The sequence below is a fragment of the Carassius auratus genome, unplaced genomic scaffold, assembly GCF_003368295.1.
Source record: "Carassius auratus strain Wakin unplaced genomic scaffold, ASM336829v1 scaf_tig00045403, whole genome shotgun sequence".
Classification (NCBI taxonomy): Eukaryota; Metazoa; Chordata; class Actinopteri; order Cypriniformes; family Cyprinidae; genus Carassius; species Carassius auratus.
Genome location: NW_020526902.1, coordinates 17,501 through 33,567, shown reverse-complemented (window position 1 = coordinate 33,567; position 16,067 = coordinate 17,501). Strand labels below are relative to the sequence as shown.

Below are 16,067 nucleotides of genomic sequence, written 5' to 3'. Positions count from 1 at the left end.
TATCCAGACAAATTTGTACCTAGAAATAAGCTAAACCTGAAAAAATCTACCAAATTCTCCATTTGGGGATGTCCTTATTTGTAAAAACAGTATAAAAATAATGTAAATAAACTGTTTATATGAGTTAGTGTGTGGGTAAGGGTTACAGTATTACTTTATAACTGGCTGTATGAAAAAATAGGAAATGTCCCAGTTTAGATACCTGAGTAATGTTGAAGAGATTGAGGTAAGATTAAAGTTGCAAATCATTTAATATTAGTAAACTTTTTTATGATAGAAATGTTAATTGGCAGACAGATATATTCAGTGATGCAAACTGCTCCACTTTTTCCCTCAAATATGACTTTTATTTTTAGAGTGAGAGGAAGATTTAAGGTGCATGTGTAAATGATGTTACCTGTACATCTCTACAAACAGTGAAGCTGTGAGTTTGACTTCAAAATCAGTGATTTTACCCTCATGTTGCTAAAAAATAGTGTAGCCATTCATGATCTCTGTTTTATTAATAAAGGTCATTGTGGACAGCAAGTCACTGAATGTTTCTGTGTATAAGGTAAATTTATATAAATATTATGGCATTATACTACAGCATGTTATTATATAAAACCAATTTGTTGAGCTGATGATGTACCCACAATGAGGGTAAAACCTCAAACACACACACACACACATGTAAAGTCGGTCCCCCACAGTGTTCAAGACATGGTTACAGCCTTGTGTGTGTGTTTGAGGTTTTACCCTCATTGTGTAACTAAATGTTCCCATTAGGACATACAAGCCAAATTCTTTTTCAGCACACAGTCTTAATGTGGAAACTGATTTAGAAGCATATAAATAATGAAAATGTACAAATGCTAAAAGGTTTGTGTGAGAGTTTAGAGGAAACATCATCAGCTCAACAATTTAGCTTTATATATAACATGCTGTAGTATAATGCCATACGTGCAGTGTAGAAATGCTGAAAGGGCTGTAAGTAGAGAATAAAAAATTATTAGTTCAATGTAAAAGCAATAGAAGTCAACACACAAAAATCTCCATAATAGATACATTTGTGTATATGTGTGTGTGTGTGTGTGCTGATATCACTGATAAAAATTGACCTGCTGACTGTTTCTGCTCAAGAGACAAAAAATTATATGATCCTTATTGAATATAGTCACATCCATGAACTCGATATGAGCGTGAGATGTTTGTGCTCAGGTGAATTTAAGGATGTTTAGGTGTTTCTGCAGCAGTATTGTGACAGACAGCAGGTTTGTGTGCAGTGAGACCATAAACTGTATAATAATGTGGACATTGTGTCTGTGACATCACCTGTAGTATTTAGATTGTTTTGAAGCCCAAAGTGGACAGAGCCAAACTTCACCATCCTGGCAGCGCGTCACTCCTAAGACAACCGAAAATAAGCAAAGAGGCGGCGTGTGGGTGGAGCTGGTTGAGCAGTGAGAGAGCAGTGAGACGGGTTGAGCAGTGAGACAGCAGTGAGACGGGTTGAGCAGTGAGACAGCAGTGAGACAGCAGTGAGACGGGTTGAGCAGTGAGACGGGTTGAGTAGTGAGACGGGTTGAGTAGTGAGACAGCAGTGAGACGGGTTGAGCAGTGAGACAGCAGTGAGACAGCAGTGAGACGGGTTGAGCAGTGAGACAGCAGTGAGACGGGTTGAGCAGTGAGACAGCAGTGAGACGGGTTGAGCAGTGAGACAGCAGTGAGATGGGTTGAGCAGTGAGACAGCAGTGAGACGGGTTGAGCAGTGAGACAGCAGTGAGACGGGTTGAGTAGTGAGACAGCAGTGAGACGGGTTGAGCAGTGAGACAGCAGTGAGACGGGTTGAGCAGTGAGACGGGTTGAGCAGTCAGATAGCAGTGACAGCAGTGAGACAGCAGTGAGACGGGTTGAGTAGTGAGACAGCAGTGAGACGGGTTGAGCAGTGAGACAGCAGTGAGACGGGTTGAGCAGTGAGACGGGTTGAGCAGTCAGACAGCAGTGACAGCAGTGAGACAGCAGTGAGACGGGTTGAGTAGTGAGACAGCAGTGAGACAGCAGTGAGACGGGTTGAGCAGTGAGACAGCAGTGAGACGGGTTGAGTAGTGAGACAGCAGTGAGACAGCAGTGAGACGGGTTGAGCAGTGAGACAGCAGTGAGACGGGTTGAGTAGTGAGACAGCAGTGAGACAGCAGTGAGACGTGTTGAGCAGTGAGACAGCAGTAAGATGGGTTGAGCAGTGAGACAGCAGTGAGACGGGTTGAGTAGTGAGACAGCAGTGACAGCAGTGAGACAGCAGTGAGACAGCAGTGAGACGGGTTGAGCAGTGAGACGGGTTGAGCAGTGAGACAGCAGTGACAACAGTGAGACAGCAGTGAGACGGGTTGAGTAGTGAGACAGCATTGAGACGGGTTGAGCAGTGAGACAGCAGTGAGACGGGTTGAGCAGTGAGACAGCAGTGAGAGCAGTGAGGCGGGTTGAGCAGTGAGAGAGCAGTGAGACGGGTTGAGTAGTGAGACAGCAGTGAGACAGCATTGAGACGGGTTGAGCAGTGAGACAGCAGTGAGACGGGTTGAGCAGTGAGACAGCAGTGAGAGCAGTGAGACAGCAGTAAGATGGGTTGAGCAGTGAGACAGCAGTGAGACGGGTTGAGTAGTGAGACAGCAGTGACAGCAGTGAGACAGCAGTGAGACGGGTTGACCAGTGAGACGGGTTGAGTAGTGAGACAGCAGTGAGAGCAGTGAGACAGCAGTGAGATGGGTTGAGCAGTGAGACAGCAGTGAGATGGGTTGAGCAGTGAGACAGCAGTGAGAGCAGTGAGACAGCAGTGAGACGGGTTGAGCAGTGAGATGGGTTGAGCAGTGAGACAGCAGTGAGAGCAGTGAGACAGCAGTGAGACGGGTTGAGCAGTGAGACAGCAGTGAGAGCAGTGAGACAGCAGTAAGATGGGTTGAGCAGTGAGACAGCAGTGAGACAGCAGTGAGACAGCAGTGAGACAGCAGTGAGACAGCAGTGAGATGGGTTGAGCAGTGAGACAGCAGTGAGACAGCAGTGAGACGGGTTGAGTAGTGAGACAGCAGTGATATGGGTTGAGTAGTGAGACAGCAGTGAGACAGCAGTGAGACGGGTTGAGCAGTGAGAGGAGCTGGAAAATTCATGCTGTTCTCTTTTATGTAGAAGCAGCAGCAGCTCTATTTATTGTCTGAGGCTTATGTTTTATTGAAGAGAGTGTGTGTTAGTGCATCTGTTCTTCATCCTCACAACAGTCTTCCTCCTGTTTCTCTCTGCTCTTGCTCTCTTCTCTCTTGCGTTTCTCTTCTATTATTTGCAGTGATTTTTGGGTTGTCTCTTGAATCCCGTCATCCATCTCCTCTAATCTGTCTGTCTCTGTCTCGAGGCTGCTCTAATCATCTGTCTCACAGCATCTGATATCAGACGAGTGGTTAGTTTAGCTGTTTATCTCTCATCCCTCCAGAGACGAGAGGCTGTTTCTCTGATTCTCTCTGAGCTGTTTGTGTCGTCCAGATTAATATCAGACTGAAGCGTTCGATCCTGCGCCAGCAGAAACGCTCGCTCATGTTCTGCATCAGACGCCGCTCACGCAGGAATTGATGCGAGGATCTGTTTGTTCACACTGGAGACGTGTGTATGGTTTACACTGAGCAATGCAGCGCCGTCGAGTCATTCTCGTTCACTGGGGCAGAACGGATGGACTATAACTGTGGAAATACGACTGATGTCATTGAGTAATGCAGGACACTGGCACAAGAATGTCATGGATACTCATTATTTTTAGTTCTGTGTAAAATTATTTTCAGTACAATGGAGGAAAACACATCTACTTTATCATTTTGTGAAGAAAACACATTATGATAAAGTATAATCACTTTGCAAAGAATCAAGTCAATTCGCTGCCACCTACTGGTGAAAATATATCATAATCTAAATAAATGGTCTCTAAAATAATTAGTGATTGTTTTTAAACAAATTGTTTGAAAACTTTTCAAAAGAGGAGTCACTAGCTGTATTTCATCATTAAAGGATCAGTCCACCCATCATTTACTAACACTCCTTTGTCTGTGAAACACAGCAGAAGATATTTTGGTTACACTTTATTTTAAGGTGTCATTGTTACAATGTGATTACACATTTAAGTATTGAGTAATATTAATTAACTACACTGTGCTCACTATAGGGATAAAGTTTAAAGTCTTATTATTATAATTTGAATTATAGTAAAGTATATAATAATGCAGTGCCGTTATTTACATTGATGCATTTAGCAGACGTTTTTATCCAAAAGGACTTACAGTGCATTCAGGCGATACTTTTAACCAGTATGTCTGTTTCTTGGGAACTGAACCCATAACCTTTAGTTCTACCAGAAAGACTCGGAGAAGATATTGAAACAATTCATACATTTATTTATGACCCAGCAAGCTGTATGTTTGTATTTGGCGTAGGCCCCATTCGTAAATAGCTGTCCGAGGGTACGGATTCAGTATTTCCTGCCTGAAGATGAAGGCAGGGGCGCAGCCGACCCCCGTGACGTTTTAGGAGGGACCATCCTGGTGGTGGTGGTATGGTTGGAGGGGAAGAACATCCTGTGGTGGTAAGGGAGATGGAGGGAAGATGCTTGTTATTGTTGAGGGAGGAGCCAATCTTGGTGGTGGAGGGGTGGGTGGTGGCGAGTGACGTGTTCAGCATCTGCAAACTCAGACAAGTGTAAGCACAGGTTCTTTTATACTTCTATTATTAGAACGTGATTGGACGATTGAAAAGGTAATAGGTGACGCTAACAATTGAGTCTTCCTGGCAGAACTTATGCTAAAGCTTCCATTTCTACCAGAAAGACTCGGAGAAGATATTGAAACAATTCATACATTTATTTATGACCCAGCAAGCTGTATGTTTGTATTTGGCGTAGGCCCCATTCGTAAATAGCTGTCTGAGGGTACGGATTCAGTATTTCCTGCCTGAAGATGAAGGCAGGGGCGCAGCCGACCCCCAAAAACTAGTGGAAGAATAATTCTATTGGAATGGAGCCTACCCCCAGAAATGGAAAATTAATATACTTGCCGGCTGTCTATCTTGACGTACCTAAAAGAGAGAAAAATGAATAAATAAATAAATAAAATAATTAGCAATGAACAATCATGATAGACATGAAAACTTCAATAACTTGTTTTAACAGTTTATAATAGGGTTCCAATTATGAATTATATATATATATATATATATATATATATATATATATATATATCTTTTTTTTTTTTTTTTTTTTTTTTTTTTTTTTTATACACGTGACGAGCCACACATAGACAAGGCCACGCTGAGCCACATAGACAAGGCCACGCTGAGCCACATAGACAAGGCCACGCTGAGCCACGTAGACAAGGCCACGCTGAGCCACACATAGACAAGGCCACGCTGAGCCACATAGACAAGGCCACGCTGAGCCACACATAGACAAGGCCACGCTGAGCCACACATAGACAAGGCCACGCAGAGCCACATAGACAAGGCCACGCTGAGCCACACATAGACAAGGCCACGCTGAGCCACACATAGACAAGGCCACGCTGAGCCACACATAGACAAGGCCACGCTGAGCCACACATAGACAAGGCCACGCTGAGCCACATAGACAAGGCCACGCTGAGCCACGTAGACAAGGCCACGCTGAGCCACATAGACAAGGCCACGCTGAGCCACGTAGACAAGGCCACGCTGAGCCACATAGACAAGGCCACGCTGAGCCACATAGACAAGGCCACGCTGAGCCACGTAGACAAGGCCACGCTGAGCCACATAGACAAGGCCACGCTGAGGCACACATAGACAAGGCCACGCTGAGCCACACATAGACAAGGCCACGCTGAGCCACACGTAGACAAGGCCACGCTGAGCCACACATAGACAAGGCCACGCTGAGCCACACATAGACAAGGCCACGCTGAGCCACACATAGACAAGGCCACGCTGAGCCACACGTAGACAAGGCCACGCTGAGCCACACATAGACAAGGCCACGCTGAGCCACACATAGACAAGGCCACGCTGAGCCACACATAGACAAGGCCACGCTGAGCCACATAGACAAGGCCACGCTGAGCCACATAGACAAGGCCACGCTGAGCCACGTAGACAAGGCCACGCTGAGCCACATAGACAAGGCCACACTGAGCCACATAGACAAGGCCACGCTGAGCCACATAGACAAGGCCACGCTGAGCCACGTAGACAAGGCCACGCTGAGCCACATAGACAAGGCCACGCTGAGCCACGTAGACAAGGCCACGCTGAGCCACATAGACAAGGCCACGCTGAGCCACACATAGACAAGGCCACGCTGAGCCACGTAGACAAGGCCACACTGAGCCACATAGACAAGGCCACACTGAGCCACATAGACAAGGCCACGCTGAGCCACGTAGACAAGGCCACGCTGAGCCACATAGACAAGGCCACGCTGAGCCACGTAGACAAGGCCACGCTGAGCCACGTAGACAAGGCCACGCTGAGCCACACATAGACAAGGCCACGCTGAGCCACACATAGACAAGGCCACGCTGAGCCACACATAGACAAGGCCACGCTGAGCCACACATAGACAAGGCCACGCTGAGCCACACATAGACAAGGCCACGCTGAGCCACACATAGACAAGGCCACGCTGAGCCACGTAGACAAGGCCACACTGAGCCACATAGACAAGGCCACGCTGAGCCACACATAGACAAGGCCACGCTGAGCCACGTAGACAAGGCCACACTGAGCCACATAGACAAGGCCACACTGAGCCACATAGACAAGGCCACGCTGAGCCACGTAGACAAGGCCACGCTGAGCCACATAGACAAGGCCACGCTGAGCCACGTAGACAAGGCCACGCTGAGCCACGTAGACAAGGCCACGCTGAGCCACACATAGACAAGGCCACGCTGAGCCACACATAGACAAGGCCACGCTGAGCCACACATAGACAAGGCCACGCTGAGCCACACATAGACAAGGCCACGCTGAGCCACACATAGACAAGGCCACGCTGAGCCACATAGACAAGGCCACGCTGAGCCACACATAGACAAGGCCACGCTGAGCCACATAGACAAGGCCACGCTGAGCCACATAGACAAGGCCACGCTGAGCCACATAGACAAGGCCACGCTGAGCCACATAGACAAGGCCACGCTGAGCCACACATAGACTAGGCCGCGCTGAGCCACACATAGACAAGGCCACGCTGAGCCACACATAGACAAGGCCACGCTGAGCCACACATAGACAAGGCCAAGCTGAGCCACACATAGACAAGGCCACGCTGAGCCACACATAGACAAGGCCACGCTGAGCCACACATAGACAAGGCCACGCTGAGCCACACATAGACAAGGCCAAGCTGAGCCACACATAGACAAGGCCACGCTGAGCCACACATAGACAAGGCCACGCTGAGCCACATAGACAAGGCCGCGCTGAGCCACACATAGACAAGGCCACGCTGAGCCACATAGACTAGGCCGCGCTGAGCCACACATAGACAAGGCCACGCTGAGCCACACATAGACAAGGCCACGCTGAGCCACACATAGACAAGGCCACGCTGAGCCACACATAGACAAGGCCAAGCTGAGCCACACATAGACTAGGCCACGCTGAGCCACATAGACAAGGCCACGCTGAGCCACACATAGACAAGGCCACGCTGAGCCACACATAGACAAGGCCACGCTGAGCCACACATAGACAAGGCCAAGCTGAGCCACACATAGACAAGGCCACGCTGAGCCACACATAGACTAGGCCGCGCTGAGCCACACATAGACAAGGCCACGCTGAGCCACATAGACTAGGCCGCGCTGAGCCACATAGACTAGGCCGCGCTGAGCCACACATAGACAAGGCCACGCTGAGCCACATAGACTAGGCCGCGCTGAGCCACACATAGACAAGGCCACGCTGAGCCACACATAGACAAGGCCACGCTGAGCCACACATAGACAAGGCCACGCTGAGCCACACATAGACAAGGCCAAGCTGAGCCACACATAGACAAGGCCACGCTGAGCCACACATAGACAAGGCCACGCTGAGCCACGTAGACAAGGCCACGCTGAGCCACATAGACAAGGCCACGCTGAGCCACGTAGACAAGGCCACGCTGAGCCACGTAGACAAGGCCACGCTGAGCCACGTAGACAAGGCCACGCTGAGCCACACATAGACAAGGCCACGCTGAGCCACGTAGACAAGGCCACGCTGAGCCACACATAGACAAGGCCACGCTGAGCCACACATAGACAAGGCCACGCTGAGCCACGTAGACAAGGCCACACTGAGCCACATAGACAAGGCCACGCTGAGCCACACATAGACAAGGCCACGCTGAGCCACGTAGACAAGGCCACGCTGAGCCACGTAGACAAGGCCACGCTGAGCCACATAGACAAGGCCACACTGAGCCACATAGACAAGGCCACGCTGAGCCACGTAGACAAGGCCACGCTGAGCCACATAGACAAGGCCACGCTGAGCCACGTAGACAAGGCCACGCTGAGCCACGTAGACAAGGCCACGCTGAGCCACACATAGACAAGGCCACGCTGAGCCACACATAGACAAGGCCACGCTGAGCCACACATAGACAAGGCCACGCTGAGCCACACATAGACAAGGCCACGCTGAGCCACACATAGACAAGGCCACGCTGAGCCACGTAGACAAGGCCACGCTGAGCCACATAGACAAGGCCACGCTGAGCCACGTAGACAAGGCCACGCTGAGCCACGTAGACAAGGCCACGCTGAGCCACACATAGACAAGGCCACGCTGAGCCACACATAGACAAGGCCACGCTGAGCCACACATAGACAAGGCCACGCTGAGCCACACATAGACAAGGCCACGCTGAGCCACACATAGACAAGGCCACGCTGAGCCACATAGACAAGGCCACGCTGAGCCACATAGACAAGGCCACGCTGAGCCACATAGACAAGGCCACGCTGAGCCACATAGACAAGGCCACGCTGAGCCACACATAGACTAGGCCGCGCTGAGCCACACATAGACAAGGCCACGCTGAGCCACACATAGACAAGGCCACGCTGAGCCACACATAGACAAGGCCAAGCTGAGCCACACATAGACAAGGCCACGCTGAGCCACACATAGACAAGGCCACGCTGAGCCACACATAGACAAGGCCAAGCTGAGCCACACATAGACAAGGCCACGCTGAGCCACACATAGACAAGGCCACGCTGAGCCACATAGACAAGGCCGCGCTGAGCCACACATAGACAAGGCCACGCTGAGCCACATAGACTAGGCCGCGCTGAGCCACACATAGACAAGGCCACGCTGAGCCACACATAGACAAGGCCACGCTGAGCCACACATAGACAAGGCCACGCTGAGCCACACATAGACAAGGCCAAGCTGAGCCACACATAGACTAGGCCACGCTGAGCCACATAGACAAGGCCACGCTGAGCCACACATAGACAAGGCCACGCTGAGCCACACATAGACAAGGCCACGCTGAGCCACACATAGACAAGGCCAAGCTGAGCCACACATAGACAAGGCCACGCTGAGCCACACATAGACTAGGCCGCGCTGAGCCACACATAGACAAGGCCACGCTGAGCCACATAGACTAGGCCGCGCTGAGCCACATAGACTAGGCCGCGCTGAGCCACACATAGACAAGGCCACGCTGAGCCACATAGACTAGGCCGCGCTGAGCCACACATAGACAAGGCCACGCTGAGCCACACATAGACAAGGCCACGCTGAGCCACACATAGACAAGGCCACGCTGAGCCACACATAGACAAGGCCAAGCTGAGCCACACATAGACAAGGCCACGCTGAGCCACACATAGACAAGGCCACGCTGAGCCACGTAGACAAGGCCACGCTGAGCCACATAGACAAGGCCACGCTGAGCCACGTAGACAAGGCCACGCTGAGCCACGTAGACAAGGCCACGCTGAGCCACGTAGACAAGGCCACGCTGAGCCACACATAGACAAGGCCACGCTGAGCCACGTAGACAAGGCCACGCTGAGCCACACATAGACAAGGCCACGCTGAGCCACACATAGACAAGGCCACGCTGAGCCACGTAGACAAGGCCACGCTGAGCCACGTAGACAAGGCCACGCTGAGCCACATAGACAAGGCCACGCTGAGCCACACATAGACAAGGCCACGCTGAGCCACACATAGACAAGGCCACGCTGAGCCACACATAGACAAGGCCACGCTGAGCCACACATAGACAAGGCCACGCTGAGCCACACATAGACAAGGCCACGCTGAGCCACACATAGACAAGGCCACGCTGAGCCACGTAGACAAGGCCACGCTGAGCCACATAGACAAGGCCACGCTGAGCCACATAGACAAGGCCACGCTGAGCCACGTAGACAAGGCCACGCTGAGCCACGTAGACAAGGCCACGCTGAGCCACACATAGACAAGGCCACGCTGAGCCACGTAGACAAGGCCACGCTGAGCCACACATAGACAAGGCCACGCTGAGCCACACATAGACAAGGCCACGCTGAGCCACGTAGACAAGGCCACGCTGAGCCACATAGACAAGGCCACGCTGAGCCACGTAGACAAGGCCACGCTGAGCCACGTAGACAAGGCCACGCTGAGCCACGTAGACAAGGCCACGCTGAGCCACACATAGACAAGGCCACGCTGAGCCACGTAGACAAGGCCACGCTGAGCCACACATAGACAAGGCCACGCTGAGCCACACATAGACAAGGCCACGCTGAGCCACGTAGACAAGGCCACGCTGAGCCACGTAGACAAGGCCACGCTGAGCCACACATAGACAAGGCCACGCTGAGCCACACATAGACAAGGCCACGCTGAGCCACACATAGACAAGGCCAAGCTGAGCCACACATAGACAAGGCCACGCTGAGCCACACATAGACTAGGCCGCGCTGAGCCACACATAGACAAGGCCACGCTGAGCCACATAGACTAGGCCGCGCTGAGCCACATAGACTAGGCCGCGCTGAGCCACACATAGACAAGGCCACGCTGAGCCACATAGACTAGGCCGCGCTGAGCCACACATAGACAAGGCCACGCTGAGCCACACATAGACAAGGCCACGCTGAGCCACACATAGACAAGGCCACGCTGAGCCACACATAGACAAGGCCAAGCTGAGCCACACATAGACAAGGCCACGCTGAGCCACACATAGACAAGGCCACGCTGAGCCACGTAGACAAGGCCACGCTGAGCCACATAGACAAGGCCACGCTGAGCCACGTAGACAAGGCCACGCTGAGCCACGTAGACAAGGCCACGCTGAGCCACGTAGACAAGGCCACGCTGAGCCACACATAGACAAGGCCACGCTGAGCCACGTAGACAAGGCCACGCTGAGCCACACATAGACAAGGCCACGCTGAGCCACACATAGACAAGGCCACGCTGAGCCACGTAGACAAGGCCACGCTGAGCCACGTAGACAAGGCCACGCTGAGCCACATAGACAAGGCCACGCTGAGCCACACATAGACAAGGCCACGCTGAGCCACACATAGACAAGGCCACGCTGAGCCACACATAGACAAGGCCACGCTGAGCCACACATAGACAAGGCCACGCTGAGCCACACATAGACAAGGCCACGCTGAGCCACACATAGACAAGGCCACGCTGAGCCACGTAGACAAGGCCACGCTGAGCCACGTAGACAAGGCCACGCTGAGCCACATAGACAGGCCACGCTGAGCCACATAGACAAGGCCACGCTGAGCCACGTAGACAAGGCCACGCTGAGCCACACATAGACAAGGCCACGCTGAGCCACGTAGACAAGGCCACGCTGAGCCACGTAGACAAGGCCACGCTGAGCCACGTAGACAAGGCCACGCTGAGCCACACATAGACAAGGCCACGCTGAGCCACGTAGACAAGGCCACGCTGAGCCACACATAGACAAGGCCACGCTGAGCCACACATAGACAAGGCCACGCTGAGCCACGTAGACAAGGCCACGCTGAGCCACGTAGACAAGGCCACGCTGAGCCACATAGACAAGGCCACGCTGAGCCACACATAGACAAGGCCACGCTGAGCCACACATAGACAAGGCCACGCTGAGCCACACATAGACAAGGCCACGCTGAGCCACACATAGACAAGGCCACGCTGAGCCACACATAGACAAGGCCACGCTGAGCCACACATAGACAAGGCCACGCTGAGCCACATAGACAAGGCCACGCTGAGCCACATAGACAAGGCCACGCTGAGCCACATAGACAAGGCCACGCTGAGCCACGTAGACAAGGCCACGCTGAGCCACATAGACAAGGCCACACTGAGCCACATAGACAAGGCCACGCTGAGCCACATAGACAAGGCCACGCTGAGCCACGTAGACAAGGCCACGCTGAGCCACATAGACAAGGCCACGCTGAGCCACGTAGACAAGGCCACGCTGAGCCACATAGACAAGGCCACACTGAGCCACATAGACAAGGCCACGCTGAGCCACATAGACAAGGCCACGCTGAGCCACACATAGACAAGGCCACGCTGAGCCACACATAGACAAGGCCACGCTGAGCCACATAGACAAGGCCACGCTGAGCCACATAGACAAGGCCACGCTGAGCCACACATAGACAAGGCCACGCTGAGCCACATAGACAAGGCCACGCTGAGCCACATAGACTAGGCCGCGCTGAGCCACACATAGACAAGGCCACGCTGAGCCACATAGACAAGGCCACGCTGAGCCACACATAGACAAGGCCACGCTGAGCCACGTAGACAAGGCCACGCTGAGCCACGTAGACAAGGCCACGCTGAGCCACATAGACAAGGCCACGCTGAGCCACGTAGACAAGGCCACGCTGAGCCACATAGACAAGGCCACACTGAGCCACATAGACAAGGCCACGCTGAGCCACATAGACAAGGCCACGCTGAGCCACATAGACAAGGCCACGCTGAGCCACACATAGACAAGGCCACGCTGAGCCACATAGACAAGGCCACGCTGAGCCACATAGACAAGGCCACGCTGAGCCACACATAGACAAGGCCACGCTGAGCCACATAGACAAGGCCACGCTGAGCCACATAGACTAGGCCGCGCTGAGCCACACATAGACAAGGCCACGCTGAGCCACATAGACAAGGCCACGCTGAGCCACACATAGACAAGGCCACGCTGAGCCACACATAGACAAGGCCACGCTGAGCCACATAGACAAGGCCACGCTGAGCCACATAGACAAGGCCACGCTGAGCCACATAGACAAGGCCACGCTGAGCCACACATAGACAAGGCCACGCTGAGCCACACATAGACAAGGCCACGCTGAGCCACACATAGACAAGGCCAAGCTGAGCCACACATAGACGAGGCCGCGCTGAGCCACACATAGACAAGGCCACGCAGAGCCACATAGACAAGGCCACGCTGAGCCACACATAGACAAGGCCACGCAGAGCCACATAGACAAGGCCACGCTGAGCCACATAGACAAGGCCACACTGAGCCACACATAGACAAGGTGACGCAGAACAACGCAACTAGTACATGGCATGAATTATGAAAACTGTACTTGACAGATAGATAGAGCATGGCACCACCACCAGTAGTTGCATAGGAATTTACCTGAATTATTATTGCAGAGCTTGCTGAGCTTCGAGGATGGTCTTAAGGTCAGGTCTTATGTAAGACTCAAAAGCGGAGGAAGACCATCTTCCCAGAATCTTAATAGCTGTTGTAGGAACGCCGCGTTCGGCTGCTGTAGTAGCTGCTCCTATCCTAAATGAGTGTCCAGTATACAGGGAAGGGGATAGGCTACAGTTTTTAAGGACAGAAACTAGATGAGATCTGAACCAGGTTTTAGAAAGAGGAGCTCCGTTAGAGAGTGAGAATAGGGGTGAGTGATCTGAGGATCTAGGGCGAATTTTGAGGAATCTAATCATAGATGTGAAGGGACAGAAATTATTGCTTATTTTGGATATTGTTATGGAAACACCAGAACCAGAAGAGTCATTTTTAGAGTGTTTAAGAAAAAGTGTAAAGAAGTTAGGAGAGAAATGTAAGTCAGAGAGACAGAGACCACGGACAGGATCAAAACGTTTAGATGCTGAAGTGAATTCGCCTGGGCGCATAAATACATAGAAAGCAGTTAAGAACACTGCTTCTAGCAGAATATTGGAGTATATGGAAAAAAGGCCATTGCGTAGGGAAAGGATTAATCTTTGCAACAGAGGCAAAGAAAAAGGCAACCTTTTGTCGGGGGAATTCGTAGAGGATTTAGCGAAGCCTTTGAGCAGTAATCTAACGGAAGAATCAGTGAAGAGACTTGGAAAATCGGGATTAAAATATTTAGCATAAAATTGAATCCCAGCGAGCAATCTGCGAATTGAGGAAATTTTTAAATTGCGATTTTCGAAATTAAAAACAAGGAACGAGCAAACCGTGGTAACCAGAATAGGAAATAAAGGTATCTGAAAGGAGTAGCAAAACATTAGAAAAGAAGACCAAGCTGAAGTGTAAGCTTTAAAAGTTGAAGGAGCAACTCCTTTAGACATGTAATGCCTAGCTGATTTTTGCAAATCGTCTAATTTAACATAGTTGCTGATAGGGGAGGGCAGGGTGTTGGTTCTGTATTGGCTGAAGGGCAAAGTCGTCTGAACGTCTGAAAACGAAAGCGGGAGAGCGCGTCAGCAATAACGTTGCAGTGCCCTGGTATATGAGCAGCTTTAATAATAAAATTGAAAGTGACGGATTGCCAGATTAAACGCCTCAAAAAAGGCATGATCGTTTGGCACGATGACCTGCCTTTATTGATAATGGCAACAGTGGCTTCGTTGTCGCAAAACAGCAAAATGCGTTTCCTTGACCACGCTGAACCCCAGATTACACTAGCAACTACCAGAGGATAAATCTCGTAGAGCGCAGAAGACACGGAACCTGATTCTTTCTTAGGGAATTTGTTTGGCCACTTCTCTGCGAACCATTGCCCTCGAAAAAACCCACCGAAGCCGATGGATGGGGCAGCATCGGTAAATAATTGAAGGTCTGCGGAGGATTCAAAGGCGTCATTGTAAAAGAAAGAAATACCGTTCCAATCATTAAGCAACTGAGTCCAAAATTTTATATCGGAGAGACAACCGTCATCTACCTGGATCGGATCGCTTAATTTTTGGACGGAATGGGCCATAGTTAACAGCCGAGAGATAAATGTTCTGCCTTGTGGTATGATGCTCATGGCGAAATTGAGGTGACCGAGCAGAGAGAGCATGTCTCGTTTCGTGACGCAGCGTAGAGAGGAAAAAGATTCCAGAAATGACCTGATCCTTAGGAGTTTCTCTTGTGGCAAAGAAGCTTGCATTTTGACTGTGTCAAGGGAAATGCCTAAGAATTCTAACGAAGTAGAAGGGCCTAATGTTTTTTCGGCAGAGAGTGGAACGCCGACGTCGCTAAATATTTTTTTAAGAATACTAAGGATGGAAGATTGTGAAGATGGAAAGTCGACTAGCAGAAAATCGTCTAGTAAATGCAAAACGAAAGGAAGCTTACAGATGTTCAGTAGAATCCAACACAGAGCTTCTGAGAGACTGTTGAAAATATGCGGGCTACTTCTACAACCGAACGTCAGCCTCACAGCGAAGTAGAATTTTGAGTTCCATTTCACTCCAAAATACGGCCAATCAGATGGGTGAATTGGAATAATTTTAAAAGCGTCGGTAATGTCAGCTTTGGCTAACCAAGCGCCAGGACCAGCTAATTTTATTAACTGGATGGCGTTATCCACCGTAGCGTAATGAAGAGAAAAAGGTGTTAGGGGAATGTTTTCGTTAACGCTAGCTATGTTGGAGGAATGTGGAGAAGACATATCAAAGATTAGACGTTTTTTACCGGAATATTTGCGAGTTGCGATGCCGATGGCATTAATCCGAAAAGGAGAAAAAGGAGGAGAAGTGAAGGGGCCGATAACATATCCTTTATTAACCTCTTTATCTAAAAGAACTGACACCACTTCAGGTTCCTGTCTTGCGGATTG

At 51.0% G+C, this 16,067-nt stretch overlaps 1 protein-coding gene and 1 long non-coding RNA gene across 2 annotated transcripts in view; both read right to left on the bottom strand.

Annotated features, from left to right (window-relative positions):
- Positions 1–4,385: 4,385 nt before the first annotated feature.
- LOC113087907 (uncharacterized) lies at positions 4,386–4,929 on the bottom strand. Its single transcript, XR_003285691.1, has 2 exons — positions 4,866–4,929; positions 4,386–4,689 (listed from the first exon to the last, which is right to left on the bottom strand). It is a non-coding gene; the product is annotated as an uncharacterized LOC113087907 (long non-coding RNA).
- Positions 4,930–4,970: 41 nt separating this feature from the next.
- The window catches only part of LOC113087908 (uncharacterized), a 12,267-nt gene continuing 1,170 nt past the window's right edge, over positions 4,971–16,067 (bottom strand). Inside the window, exons 4-5 of the mRNA XM_026255661.1 lie at positions 13,664–16,067; positions 4,971–5,082 (exon numbers count right to left, since the gene is read on the bottom strand). The exon at positions 13,664–16,067 is cut by the window's right edge and continues 253 nt beyond it. Of these exons, the coding sequence (XP_026111446.1) occupies positions 14,622–16,067 (1,446 nt within the window). The 3' untranslated portion in view covers positions 4,971–5,082; positions 13,664–14,621. The remainder of the gene's footprint in view (positions 5,083–13,663) is intronic.